The 14,872-nt window shown below is 39.7% G+C and overlaps 2 protein-coding genes across 3 annotated transcripts in view; one reads left to right on the top strand and one right to left on the bottom strand.

Annotated features, from left to right (window-relative positions):
- Positions 1–344: 344 nt before the first annotated feature.
- Positions 345–13,604, bottom strand: LOC148652382 (uncharacterized). The gene is made up of 11 exons (XM_088597610.1): positions 13,542–13,604; positions 7,871–8,032; positions 6,263–6,402; positions 5,608–5,686; positions 4,835–4,957; positions 3,968–4,085; positions 3,430–3,498; positions 2,637–2,718; positions 2,327–2,363; positions 983–1,372; positions 345–419 (listed from the first exon to the last, which is right to left on the bottom strand). The coding sequence occupies exons 1-11, from the start codon at positions 13,602–13,604 to the stop codon at positions 345–347; spliced, it is 1,338 nt and encodes a 445-aa protein (XP_088453736.1).
- Positions 9,008–14,872, top strand: part of xpr1a (xenotropic and polytropic retrovirus receptor 1a) — a 146,408-nt gene continuing 140,543 nt past the window's right edge. Inside the window, exon 1 of one of the 2 annotated variants that reach the window (XM_088599078.1) lies at positions 9,008–9,084. The gene's annotated coding sequence lies outside the window, so the exon portion shown is untranslated. The remainder of the gene's footprint in view (positions 9,085–14,872) is intronic. The other variant, XM_088599077.1, reaches the window with a different exon arrangement.

The raw sequence follows: 14,872 nt of genomic DNA, 5'->3' as shown, positions 1-14,872 counted from the left end.
AAGCTGCTTCACCAGAAATGCTGACTGGAGTCTCCAAAAGATCAGAGGGATTAAAAGACTTGAGCTTTGCTGCAGCTCTCATCATAACTTGGCTGACTAACAGCGTTGCTCTCCCCCGAGATTCTGATTTGTGTCTATCAGCTAAACACTTAGCAACAGGTCTAACTTCCCTTTTAACTAGCTTCTTAGGAGTATTATTGATCTCAGATTCCGAGATTCCCATTACATTTTCCTTGAGTACTCTTTTGGTTCCCACTGGTGACTCAAAAGATCGAGGATTTATATCACAAGTCAGAAAACATTTAGCTTCTGTTTCTTGCTTGGGAAAGACTTCCTCTACAGTCTCAATGTGCTTGAGTGGCACAAGCTGAAAGGAGCTGCTCCTGGTCACAGAACTTCCAATGGATGTAACCATTTCTCTGTTTTGCGGAACATCAGGAGTTAACTCACTAACCCTTTGCCTGTCTTTAACTGTCTTGATCTCTTCTAAGACAGCATTGATGATTTCCGATGCCACGATTCCTAACTCAGACTCCATTTCCTCCTGAGTCACTGCTTCAACGGTGTCAGTGAAACAAGGCTCAAGTTTCTCAGAAACAAGCTGTAAGATCCTCCTGGCAACCTGGGAGTCTGTTGATTCCACCTCCTGGGTCTCCAGATGGTCTGGCACACCATTTGCTGGCCTCTTGGTGGAATTTTGTTGTATGCTTGTTGATAAGGCAGAATTGACACACTCAAGGACATCATCTAGAATTTTAGATGCTAGATTACTGGACCTAGAGGAAGGTATAAGGCTTCTGACATGAGAATGCCATGGTTCTTCCTGGGGGGCAGGATGTTGTATTTCAATGAGTGCTCTACCTATAACATCTTGTACTATACAGTCTGCATTTTTGATTATGGTAGAATTAGGGATTCCAAACAGTTTCTTTAGAGGTTCAGAGCTATCTGCCTCAATCTTTTCCCTTCCTTCAGTATCCACCAGTTTGGACGAGGGTGTGCCAGTTTTTATGTGGCTGGGTGCATCATTGCCTCTCTCTTCCTCTGCGTAATTCTCCAGGGAAGTCAAGGATGAGCATGGTGAAGCAAAGGGAGTGGAGGTCCTGCTTCTCCCACATATGAAGCCACTGCTCTTCCTCTGGACCTGCACTGAGCAATGGGAGCCAGTTCTGGTCAGGGAGTGAGAGCTGAGCGTAGCCTGCAGGGTCTCCTCGTTGGTGCTGATATGCACCTGGGACTGGAAGGAGCTCTGAGACAGACTTCTGCTTCTCTCTTCATACAGAGAGATGGCTGGGAGTAGCACCCTGGAAATAGACACCACCACCCATGCCACTATACTCTCAGACAGGTCATTAAGCTCAACCATTGTTATCTGGTTTGAAACAAGAAAAGAAAGGGAAATTAGCATTCTTTTATTCACTGCCCTTTAATTAACAGGCTTGATGTGATATGCCCCAGTAGGATGTCAGGCATAAGTATCACTACAGCTATAATATGGTAATATTCAGGTTGATCACAGTCTAGTGAGTTCATGCAGTTATTAAAAATACTGTACAGGTAAATAGAAATGCTAGTGGAGGCCTCCATTTTTACTCCACCTATGAGCTGGAGAGCTCTGCGTTAATGTCCCAGAGTCCCCTGCATGGACAGATAATCATCTGTCATCATCCTCTGTCACTCAAAGGACTGAACCTTTGTCAATACTCAATCATGGCCAATGATCAAATCATTCTCATGTGTGGTAGTCTCTTTCTATATATGAACATGTGTATCCTGAATTATCCTATTGTTAGAAATTGTTTGTATCCTGACTTATAGCCTCCCATAAAAACATCCACCAGCTTCTGTAGTTAACATGTCTAAACTATTCTCACTCCTTCTCATTAGCAAAACTCTCCAGTTTAATGGTTAGTGCACTCCTTTATTCGGGTGGACCACACTTCCCAGGGATGGGGAGGTAACACAGGAGAATCGTGTATACATAAACAAGAAGAAAACAACCCTGCTACAGCCAGCTGAAGCTTTAACTGCCACTGCAGTGTACCTGCAGACCTTTAAAGATAGTTATTTAACATCTACATCTGAACCACTCTGCCACACCATCTTTGTTCCCTTTTATGAATCCCAGACATGAGCAATGCTCCCATTTGAATTCTTCACTGGTTCCAGAAAGTGGCAGCATCCACATTCTAATAACAAACGTGGCCCCAGCTCAACTGGCAACTAATGGAACAATGTGACAATGTGCTAGAAATCAGTTCTATAGTTAAGTCCAGTACAAAATGAAATGAATCCTTGTGCATGAAAAGAACTGTAAAAATCTTACTGTGCCACATAGGCTGTCTTCAACGATCTTTATTTCCCTAAAAAATAAATTATTCTTATTAAGATTAATCCTGTACATACTTGTGTAGAACATTTTGAAAATAATAACTAGTCTTATCCACACACAGCACACACATAGGAAAGACACATATTCACACACTCAGGAATTGTATTAGACACTCTGCTTTCAAAGAAGTATAGTTAATATTACTAGTTTTGTATACATTATCATTCTCAAACACAGCCTAGAGCCCACACTATGCTTTTCCCCTCTGCAGGTGTTCACTAGAGTAAAGACAAGCACAGCTTACCCATCAGACAGCTGCCTAAAGAGATAAGTGCTGGAGGATGAATTGGTTGACATCTCTCCAAAGAAGTTGGATGGAATATTATCTGTACGAAGGCAAAAGAAAAGAATTTCACTCAGATTATATTTAAGAATATATATAAGAAAATTTACAAATGAGAAGAAGCCATATAGCGCATCTAGTCTGATCAGTTGCTGTTAGCTGACTAATCTGAGGATCTCAACCATCCATTTCATGAAAGAAGTCAGTGTACTTCAGCAACAACTTTGCTGGATGGCTTTTTACATACTCCTACAACCCACTGTGTAAAGAACTGCCTTCTAATCTAAGTTTTAAATGTGCTTCTAAGAAATTTCCTCTTGTGTCGTCTGGTTTGTGTTTAATTGTGTAATCTGCTGTGTGTTCACTGCTGATGCTGACGTCCATAAGATTATGTTTGCTACTGCCTTTGAGAATTTTGAAAGCATAAGTCAGTTCTCTTCCTTGTCTATTCTGTAAGCTACAGTATTTTAAAATTCTGCATTTATACTTTATTATTGTAAGCATTCAAGTACCAAAAACAACTCAGGAGGATTCTCGGCCTTAATTTCATAAATGGACTATAGATCTCAGGGATCCAATTGTCAATCAGCTACCTCACTAGTGTAAATTGCCAAATTTTTAAAAACCAAGACAGATGGGTGTCTACAATTATTGTATGTAAATTCTTGAATCATGCTTCTGTATATATTCAATTATAAAATATTTTTTAAACTAAATACACAAAATAAAATTGCTGGGATATATTTTTTCTAACCTGCAGAAATTGTAGAGATGTCCTCCTTGATCACTGATCTGTTGTCTTTATCATTCTTCTGTGACTTTTCTGTGAAATAGAGGACTCACAATGTTAGAATGACCTGACTTAATCACATTATTTCAGACAGTAAAATGTTCTTCTAACAAACAGTAATGTAAGGCAAAATAAGTAATTCGAGAATCGTTAAGAATACTGCAAAATACAGAATATATTCTGGATAAGTAATAACAATTTAAATGATAGTAAATGATGCCATGATGCCTCTTAATGCAATATCAATATACAGTACAACAGCTACAGTTCAAGCTTTGGAAAATGTTCATTTTAAAAACGGTTTGGTCAGTTTAGTTGATGTGACATTGCCAAGTGACTTGAAAATACAGAAGTTACTCTCACCTCATAATTACCAGTGTTGCATTTTGCCGTTGATTTGAAATAAATGCACCACCATATTTAAATCTCATTTAGACTTGTAACATTAAAATAGTTTTCTACAATTTACCTACAGTACTAGTGGATGGAAACAAAACCTTACCCTGTTTTTCTGCATCAAATATTTCATTTAAATATTCTTTTTTAACAGTATCGTGCTTTCCTCTCAAATTGTCCATCCTCTCCTGCAACTTGTCCTTTAGATTGTCCTCTAGGATAATCTAGAAATGACAATCAGGTTTTTTTTTTATGAAGGTGGTGTTTTGTATCTTCCCTTTTAAAACATTCCTGTGGTCAGGCTAGAGTGCGCTGATTAAATAAAACACCAGATGAAGCTCTTTAATGTCTGATTGCTGGCTCACCTGTAAGTCTGCTGGCACTTTGAGATCTCACTGAGAAAAAGAGGCTTTTTATATGGGTAAAATGTTATTGTCTCTGCACACCTATAGTGCATTTTGATTAGTGTCTGCAAGACTGGGTAGAGTTTTCCTAAATCTAAAATGTATTTGATATTACATTAACATTATGATTCTAGTGGGTCTTCTGTGGGAAAGATTCAGAAAGGTTAAATAGGACTTAATACGATCATAAAATATGAATCAAGAATCAAGAACTGAACTCATTATGCTGTAAGGTTTTTGATTTAACCAAAGAACATCTTCAAGGAAACTAAAATAAATTCTGATGGAAAAAGTTTCAGATTCAGAGAACAAATCCCCGTTTCTATGGTCTACAACATCTACCCAAACAATCATGTAGTTCTTCATGCAGCAAGTGCAGAAAATTAGAAGACACAAATGTAGGCACACCATGAGGATTCCCAGTTGAAGAATTATGGTACATTATGGGACAGGGGGCAGTAAAGTTTCAAATTCCCCCCCCCCCCCCCCAGAATACAACTGAAACCCTGACACATCCCTGACAAGAACCTCAAGCGACCGACCTCCCTTCGACCTGTGCTGTGCTGTACCTCTCTTTGTTTTTGAGATTTGGGGGTCTTCTTGCTCTGGACCGGTTGTGGGGTCTCTGAGAATTCTCCCTTCATGCTTATCAGGTGTGCCCTCTCCGTGCCCTTCCACTGCTTCCAGGTCAGCTGTGGAAAGAGACGCGCAGCAGAAGTCATCTTTCTCTTTCTAGAGTTTGTTCCATAGAGCCCATTTGCTGGATAGTTCTGTTATTTACAGTATGAAGAACCAAGAAGGAGACATTTCCGTAAGATGACAACATTATGCTGGCAGGTTTGTAGGCCAGAAGAGGACAGCCACAAACTAGAATTTAAGGAAAAGGCTTGGAACACAAGTCAGGGGGTTTCATTCAGCATCAGATTACACATACTGTTGAAATGTTCTTCATGTTAAAGAACTTTTAGTGAAAGGAAACTTTCTGTGGGAAATACAGGCTATCTCCTACCTTAAGCCACCATAAAAGGGTGCGTAGTTTTAAGCATGGCTAGACAGAATTAATGTACTTGGAAAGATCACTCAATTTAAAAAAGAAATGGTTATTTTGTACATGTGATGTGAAATAAAACTATTTTGGTATCTAATAACTATTATATTTATAAGACTATTATTCTGTGATTAGACAGACATGTCTTCTGTGTTACCTGAGCCTGAGAGCAGGTTCCAGGGCTGCAGGCCTGTGTCTGAGCAGACAAAATCTTTCCCATCTCAAGAGCATCAAAGGCTCTCCAGTCCAGGACGTCAATCATCTTAACAACATAAGTTTCTTTTAACTACTCACCTCTATTGGTCTCTTGACCTGCAGGACTTTCAGATTCTGGGTTGGTCTGTTGCCCTTTTGTGGAAGTTCAGGCAGGAACCTTCACACAGCAACAGCAAAGAAAGCACTGAGTATAAGATAACTAATGAAAAAGAACTTCCATTAACTAAAATCAAAGTCGTGAGTGTGTTACGTTTGAGGAAAGAAACAAGGACACATTGTAACACATCTCTGAACTAAAGCTACAGCTGGCATACAAAACGCAGTCATTACATTTAAAAAGGAGACACATCTTGCTTTGAGAACATTAAAAAGGTGACAAATGAGAGGAGTCCATTTGGCCAATCTAGCCTGTAACTAATCAATCCAGTCCTCATCCAGAGGCCAGGGTGCCTGCTTCAACAACATGAAACTAATCCAGGGTAGAACCAACAGTAGCTACACTGTTGATATTCATGATGCTTTCAGCATTGGAACAAGATAATCTACGTTAAACAAAAATGTAGCATAAGAAACGCCTACCACAAATTAAACAAATCTCACAGGTTGGCTCTTAACTTATGGAATGAAATAAAAGTATGAATTCCTTAAAATTCCATTAAAAAACTGAATGGTTTTTCAGCAGAAAGGTTAAGCAGCAGTGACCTGCACAAGAGGGATGTTAGCATATTATTACCTGTCTTTCCCAGTCATTTCCTGGGCCAAGAATCCTTTGGAGCCCCTTTCCTGGACCATTTTCCTTAAGTGGTAGATGGCGATATCTCTGGAAATCGGACTCTGGACCAAAAGCCTTGGAAATGATGTCATTTTGGATCTCTGAAACACAACAAATACTTCACTGCACTTTGGTACTTTCTTCATTTACAAATTCCCCTTAAGATACTGATGGCAAAATGGACATTTATGGTTGCAGTAATATGCCTCACATATCATAGAGAGCTAAAAACCTCCCAGCTATGCATGCGACCTTGTTCCAGTCTACAAAAGGAGACAGAACCAGAGCCACAAAAAGACAGACTGTCGAAATTTATACAGAACACTAAACCTCCCTACCGGGAAATCCATCTATAATCAGCAGCTTTAAAAACAATAACATTTCTATTGCTATTAGCAAGGCAGTCGTAAATAAAGAGCAAAAACATAATTTAGCATCATATATAGCAGTATTAAATAGAACTGTGTTTTGTATAAATAATATCACCAACTCTTTAAATTGTCTTAAATGTTTCTGCTGTACGGTAGGTAAAAACAAAAATGCAGTCAAATGCTGGACATTTTGTTATTTTCTATAAAGACCTGAATTATGAAGATCGCAGCCAAATGCTGAATGAAAATATAGAAAATGTGTTCATATTTGGTCCGGTATAATAACAGAGAGCTCTGGTTTTCATTGTCAAAAACAGGTGAATACCTGTAAAAACAACCTGTTCGCTCAGAGGGCTGTAACTCATGTCTGAACACCAGTTCATCTGCTAAAGGCCTGTGTCTACTGCACTGTATATACAGGGATTCAAGCAATCAGTAAGCTGTGATGCAACTAAATTATGTAAAGCCTACTCCAAACGTCAAAAGCACCATAAAAGATGCTTGTTTTATTACTTCACTTATTGGTAAAATACTGTTTATTCGATTTCATATCTTCAACTATACACAAGTTACCTTCCCTGGCTTACTGTGTAAGAGCTCAAGACTAATTAACAACTTTTGATCAACTTTCTGTGTATGTAAGCTATTTAGCCCATGTTTCCATCATTTGACTAACGGATAAACATGTCACCAAGGCTGCAGCAAGCTACTGTAGCAATCTTGATATGCACTTTGCTAGCTACAGTACCTTATAATTACATGAACAACTGTTGATAAAATAAGCTAATTGTATTTTATCTGATTGTAGTTCATATCTCTAAAAAGCAACAAGAGTAATCCTTTCGGTAGGCAAGTGTTTTGGCATGCATCCATTTTTTCTAATAGGTAGGCTAGGGTTTTTCAGACATGTCGTTTTCTATTTATTCACCTCTGATTCACACCCTAGTAAAAGCTGGCTGATAACGTTTTTTAAGCCAGGTACTCTGAGCATTTGTGGTATTGCTTTCTCTCACTGAGCAGACAACAAAGAAAACGTGGTTCTGACACACTCTGAGGTGTGAAGAATAAGTCTCCCTAGGTCTGTCCTAAATCAATCTTCATTCATTGCTCTTTGTCCCTGTGAAACTGCCTCACTTGTTCCCTTCCACAGTCACTCCCAGCAGCCCCTGATTCAGACACACACTCCAGACTGTCTTACGTTCTCTAGATCACTGTTGAGCTCCTCTTTCCACTGAGTGTCCAGCTTGCCCCTGCGGCAGTCAGAGGAGCTCTGGTGGACATCAGGAAGTCTGAGGCGCCTCGACTCTGGCCGGTAGCCACTGGCCAGAGGGGGAATGACAATGGGGGGCAGCGGGTGCAGCTGAAAGGAAGAAGTTTTACCATTTTCAAGCTCTTTTTCACTGCCATGTTACTTAACACAGGTTTTCTCATGGAATTTGCCCTGATGTCTGACACTTGCAGATGACATTGGTGAATTCCATCAGAAGCATAAAAACCGGGTTTGAACAAGAGAAGGGTGTTTTGTTTAAATAAAAAGCAGCAAACTTAATAAAAGATCTCATCCAGCCATTTTCTGAAAGATGCTGGTGTATCAGCATCAATATGACTAAGCAGGCCGCTTGTTCCATACGCTCACAACCTTGTGTTTAAACTGTTTTTGAAAGACAATCCGAATTTTAACTGTTTGGATTACAGGGAGTCCCCGAAATACTGTACGTTAGGAACCAGGAAGTCACAACTTACTTCTAAGCAACATACGGTGTATAGGGGACGTTTTTCCTATAGACAATCTAAATATGGAAGATTAACTACGTAAAATGCCCAAGCGACTTAAAAACTGGGGTTTTGCTATAAAGAGTCGGGATAGGGATCATAAATTAGATTTCAGCGTGTATTTCATTGTACTTCAAGAAGCTAACCAAATATACGTGTACACATAGCATTTTTACACGAATCATTCACTTTTTTCTTGACTTACCAAGCATTTAAAACATCACATCAATTTAAGCGGTATTTTAAACAAACGTTTATTAACCAAACACTCGTTTGTGTGATCGTACCTTGAGAAGTGAGCGGGTTTTGCTTGATAATAAACCTTCAACAACGGTTGAACCCATCGTTACACGGATGTAAAAGAACATCTTAACGAAAGTAAACGAAAATAAGTCGGCCCTTACGAAAATTAAATATATGTCACATATTTTTTTAAATATATTCATACAAATAGGAATACATAATTTTACGACAACAAACTCCACAAGAGCGTGAACAGTTTTAGGGCGCGTGATCAAATAACGTCGCCTGCAGAAAGTTTAACGTTGAGCCTCGCGGCTTACTGTATAACGGTGAGCTGTAGTTTAAAATAACTGGCAAGACGTCTGCGGAAATTGTCTCAACACAATTTTTGAAAAGGTAGGTCTTCTTTAACTTGTCAACAGGCCTTTGAGCAAACTACTCCAGTAATGAATACGAACCCTACTTAAGATGTTCAGAAGACTTTTGATAAAGCTCCTCCTGAGAGGTAACGGACGTACTTGGATTAAATAAAAAGCTAATAAGCAGAGGGTACTGGTAAGAGGGGTGATCTCCCAGATAGAGGTCATGTAATAAAAGTGGTATTACAGATATGTGCATTGGGGGGAACTGGTCTTATTTTTTAGAAGACTTAAATACTGGTAGTCAAATCCAGTAGGTTACTTTTTATACAAATAGTTGTGGGATACTGTAAGAAGCCATCCAGCCAGGTTGTTGAATCTGATACCGTCTTCTTCCAAGAAACAGCTGGGTGAGGTGCTTGGAGGAATTAGCGAACTATTTTTTGTTGGTAGCATTTGTTAAGTTTTTTTTTTTGTCTTGGCTGCGGTAAAGGATCAATTTAATAAGGATGATGTAAATCTGTCTATACCGTTTTAAGGCATGGCTTTCCAAAAGCAAATAATGACCGTTATTTAGGTCTCATGAAAGAGAACAGTATAGCAGTGAACGGTGGTACATGACAGAGAATGTCATTCAGTACTTGAAGACGGAAATGAAGTTTAAAGGTATGCATTAAACACTTTAGCAGTTAAGATTACAGAAGAACATACAAACTCCACACAGATAGCTCCCCGGGTCTGGAAATGAGCCCATAGCTGCAGGGCCGTAGGGCAGCAATGCCAAACACTGTGCCATCTTGATGCCCACTTAAGATTATAATTAAACTTAAGTTTCTGTAGTTAATTGATGGCCATAAAATCCAATACAATACAAGAAACATAAGAGCAATGTCAGACAAACACAGCTCTAAACATGAGAACACAGCACTAGACATGTTGCCTGCCTGAAACTGATATAGACAAATGAGTTTAGTTGCAGTCTCCTGGGTATATTCTAACAAAATAAAAATCGCTTTTTTAAAAAGATGTTAAAAGCATTTTAACGGTGCCATCAGTGGTTAACGAGAACTTAAATCAATATAAAATCGACATAAAAAGGATGTGGATTAGAGAATATGTATTTTCTAATTTACAATTACTTCTTGAAAATGTTGCCTGTTTTGTTCTGCACAGAACAGCTAACAGAAAGCTAGGGCTCATCATACTAATAACGTCATTTCAGATGTCATTTCAGACTTCTAAGATTTAGAAGTCAACAAAATAGGTGAGATTATTTTTAGAAGCTTTAATTTGTGTATTACACCAACCTCCAATATGAATACATTGCCGGCCATTTTAATACTTAACTTTTAACTGTACACGTAGCTGTTATATTCCTAAGATACTTAGTTTAATAGAGCAACATTATTATTTAGTATTGATGATGACGGCGATGGCAATTCTATTAATGAACTTACAGCTCCATAATAATCCTCTTTTTTCTTTTTCTTATTTGAAGATGTAGTTCGTGGATCCATAGTAATAAGAATTACAGTCGTATATTACTTGGTGTTGTGTTTGCCTTCGTCTTCAAATGATTTTCACGGTAAATACCGCCGCTACCCATCAGCGGCGTGTTTATTACGTCACCGCTATGCAGTGCTGACGAATTTGTTTAACGTGTCCAGCGCGCTGCATCATTAAAATCCGTGTGGTCCCGTAAGGTGATGTAATGAGCCCACGTACAAATCTGCCCTGGGATTCCCCAGGGTCCCAACTCTTCCAGCTGTTCACTTAAAACCCTGAAGATCACAGCTGTCAATGTTCCTTGACAACATCGACACATCGTTATTAATACGCGCTATTAACAGCCATGGCCCTGGTTAAAGACATAAGACGCTAGGAATATCCACAGGCCGGGCAAGAAATATTTTAAATATTTCAGTATTGCTTTACTAATTTTTCCATCAACTAGTCTTATATTGCAGCAAAGCGGGTATAATACCGCACAGGTGCACTCTTTGCTATCTCCATATGATCTAGCTAGCTGTGATGCTTGATTCCATTGGTAAACACCTGAGCATAAGTTACTTTTGAGTTAAAGAAGCGATGAGCACGGAATACGGTGCATCTGTACTGAAAAATTGAAATAAACCTGGCCAAAAACTAATAGGCTGATCAAAAACGAATTAAAATAAGCTCATTTCGAAAGCAGTCAAAAAGGAAAAAGGCATCGGTCTACTGTACACTTCAGAAGTCTTTCGGGAGACAGTAGCTGCGCTGGTTTGCACTGTATTCAGTATTGCTTTACTAATTTTTCCATCAACTAGTTTTATATTGCAATAAAGCGGGTAGTTAATACTGCACAGATGCACTCACTGCAACGTTAATATGAGCTACAGTGGCTAGCTGTGATGCTCGATTCCATTGGTAAAACACTCGCCCGTAAGTTACTTTTGAGTGTAAGCATAAACGGGCACGTTAAAAAAAGGAAAATACACCTGGCCAAAAACGATATGCCAATCAAAAATGAACTAAAACAGCTCATTTCGAAAGCAGTCATAAAGTAAAAAGGCACCGGTCTGCTGTACACTTCAAAAGTCTTTCGGGAAGACAGCAGTTGCGCTGGTTTGCACTGTATTTCCAGTGTCCTTGCTGGGGGCGATGTCGGTCTGGTGTTGTATCAGCTCGCCTTCAACAGTTTTCAATTGTAAAGTAGCTTCGGTGACGCTTCGTTTTTCCCTCGTTTGCACAGGAAACGGTTTATTCTAGCTGAAACTAAATCTCTCACTTCTCAAGGCGTCTTTACTTGCTCGTGATAAATGTTTCTGCATATTTATTTTACGCGTCTTTACAGTAAATGTTCTGGATGCTTAGCTGGTATTTGTAAATGCTATGGGCCAGGTATTGGGACGTTTTAGATCAATACTTTCCGACCTCTGCTTGTAGTTTTTTTGTAGAAAGTTTCTAATACTTAACAAAGGTATAATGTTAAAACAGATTATTGGTTAGGTGTTGTCGCGGGTGGCATGGGGTTCAGTCCCAGAGCTGGGCTGTTATCTGTGTGGAGTCTGTATGTTCGCCCCTTGTTTGTGTGAGTTTCCTCTCCTCCCGTAGTCCAAACACATACCGGCAGGTTAACAGGATTCTGCGATAATTTGCACTGAAAATTGGTGCGAGTCAATTGCAACGAACCGGAAGCAGCGTATTAACCGGAGTTTAACCCGTAGCTTCGTGTTAAACTAGCGCGCTACCTTCAGACCAATTGTCCGCTTGAATTAGTCCGCAGCACCGTACTAAACCTGTTCTCAATTGCAACGAACCCAAAGTAACAGCTGCTGCCCTCTAGATATGACTGAAGTCCGGCACTAGTTTAAACCATCTTTCATATGGTTTAAGCAACTTACTACCGTACGAAGCTGAACACTAGATCACATCAGAACTTTCTCGAATACAGTGTAAATAACATCGTCACTGATGAACTTACGCATCCGTAGCCTGAAAATTACTGTTATATTTAGGTAAAATTGCTTTTCAAACACACCGCAATTATTCATGATGAAGTTTATCAATACACGTGTTTGTTATTGAAAGTGTAATTTATTTACAATTAACTTGAATGTCTATATTTATTAGTAGCTGTATTACTACAGCTAATGCATGTAATGCCTTTAGTGTATGCAATAGTGAATTTTCAGATATCCTGGGGAGCGAAGAAAACTGAAATGAAAGAAATACATTTTAATGTATTTGAAATGAAAGAAATACATAGCCAGCAGCCATATCACCCTGCAACTCACAACTGGCAACCCACTGAAGCTAAGCAGGTGTGAGCCTGGTCAGTACCTGGATGGGAGACCTCCTGGGAAAAACTAAGGTTGCTGCTGGAAGAGGTGTTAGTGGGGCCAGCAGGGGGCGCTCACCCTGTGGTCCATGTGGGTCCTAATGCCCCAGTATAGTGATGGGGACACTATACTGTAAACAGGCGCCGTCCTTCGGATGAGATGTAAAACCGAGGTCCTGACTCTCTGTGGTCATTAAAAATCCCAGGGTGCTTCTCGAAAAGAGTAGGGGTGTAACCCCGGTGTCCTGGCCAAATTTCCAATTGGCCCTTACCAATCATGGCCTCCTAATAATCCCCTTCTATGAATTGGCTACATTACTCTGCTCTCCTCCCCACTGATAGCTGATGTGTGGTGAGCGTTCTGGCGCACTATGGCTGCCGCCGCATCATCCAGGTGGATACTGCACATTGGTGGTGGTGGAGGGGAGTCCCCATTACCTGTAAAGCGCTTTGAGGGGAGTGTCCAGAAAAGCGCTATATAAGTGTAAGCAATTATTATTATTATTATTATTTTTAAGCGGAGACGTGGTATCTCAGACGGCAATGGCGTCGGGCGTCTGGCTTCTGACTTTTGACCGGAAAGTTCTGGGTTCAATCCCAGGTAGGGGCAAGTAATGTAGTTCCTTCCATTGGGCTCCCAGGTCCATTCAGACCGCTTTCCACATGAGTACCGGGGTAATAGGCCGGTCGGAGCGTGACAACATCACGTCCAGTGTCTGGTGGTCGAGAAACATGGTGCCCCCCCCATTCCCCGTGGGCCTGTATGGCCTGGAAAAGGGACCTACCAACTATTTTCAAACGGGGAGAAAGACTTCAATGTATTCTCTCACATCTGGGTGTTAATTAAATTGTTATATATTTTTTATTGTGATGGAAGTCTGCCTTTGTGTTTCTTAGGAAAAAGAAGGGAGATTGGGGCTTTGGGGGGTACGGAGAATAAGTTGTGCAGGCAAATGGAAGGGTACGTTAAAGAAAAAAAAAACTTATCGTCATCTTTTTAAAGGTGATTATTTAAGACAGTTCTTCGGAACAGTGTCCCTTCTCTTATCTGTGGCTGTGGTCCAATGAAAACAGAACAGTGGTGAAACAGCCGTAACGTGCGGGAAAGTCTTGGAGACGAACAGGAAACTCTTCTCAGTGTGTCGCAAGGTTGTTGTATTAGGAGCCACACGCACAGGGACGGCGTGGCTCGTAATGGACTGGTACATGTACAGTACGCAGACCCACTGAGAGGCGAGCAACACGCTGTTTTAAAATTCAGAAAGCTCAAAAGGTCAGAGGAACAGGAATGAACTGAAATGACCTGAAAGATCTGTGGCAGTCGTCTCCAACTGGTTTGCGTTTTTAGCGCTGCAATTTATTTTTTTTGTTAGTAGACGCAATCTACTCTAATGAGTTAATTCTGTTTAAGAAATAAAATTGTCAACGCTACTGGACATTAGCTGGTGCTTTTCGTAACGATTTACTAACTCCGCTGTAAGGAATCTGCAGTACATGCTTTTCTCCAGTCATCGTTCCACATACTGTACATGTATAGTAACTTACTTATCTAACTACCTCAAAAGTAGAAGATCCACAAAAATAAAATAAAAAAATCTGTGCAAAAGATTTTGCAAAAACGTAGCCCCTAAAATTGTACAACACTTACATGTATATTCTTGCAGACACAAACGTTACTTCTACATAAAACCAAAATAGCGATGTGTTCAATTATTCCTCTGGAGGATCTCCATATGAATCTGGATCCTTTATCAATGGAAATAAAAGCAGTTATAATACATGTTCAAACTCAAACCCGCGGCTGCTGTTCTCGTTTGACTCGTGACTAATTGCAATTGAGCATCGCATTAGTAGTTAGGTACGCTTATCTGGTATAATTGAACATAATTCTTAAATTAAAAATAACATTAAATTTAGGGAACGTATATACTTACATTAGCCAGAAAAAAATAATTAATGTGTAATTATATGTGTTCTGCTCGTTGTTTTTCGTTGCAAATTG

Source organism: Lepisosteus platostomus, chromosome 11 (genome assembly GCF_059453375.1).
Source record: "Lepisosteus platostomus isolate fLepPlt1 chromosome 11, fLepPlt1.hap1, whole genome shotgun sequence".
Lineage (NCBI taxonomy): Eukaryota > Metazoa > Chordata > Actinopteri > Semionotiformes > Lepisosteidae > Lepisosteus > Lepisosteus platostomus.
The sequence above is the reverse complement of the archived record's forward strand: the minus strand, read 5'-3'. Positions and strand labels throughout refer to the sequence as shown.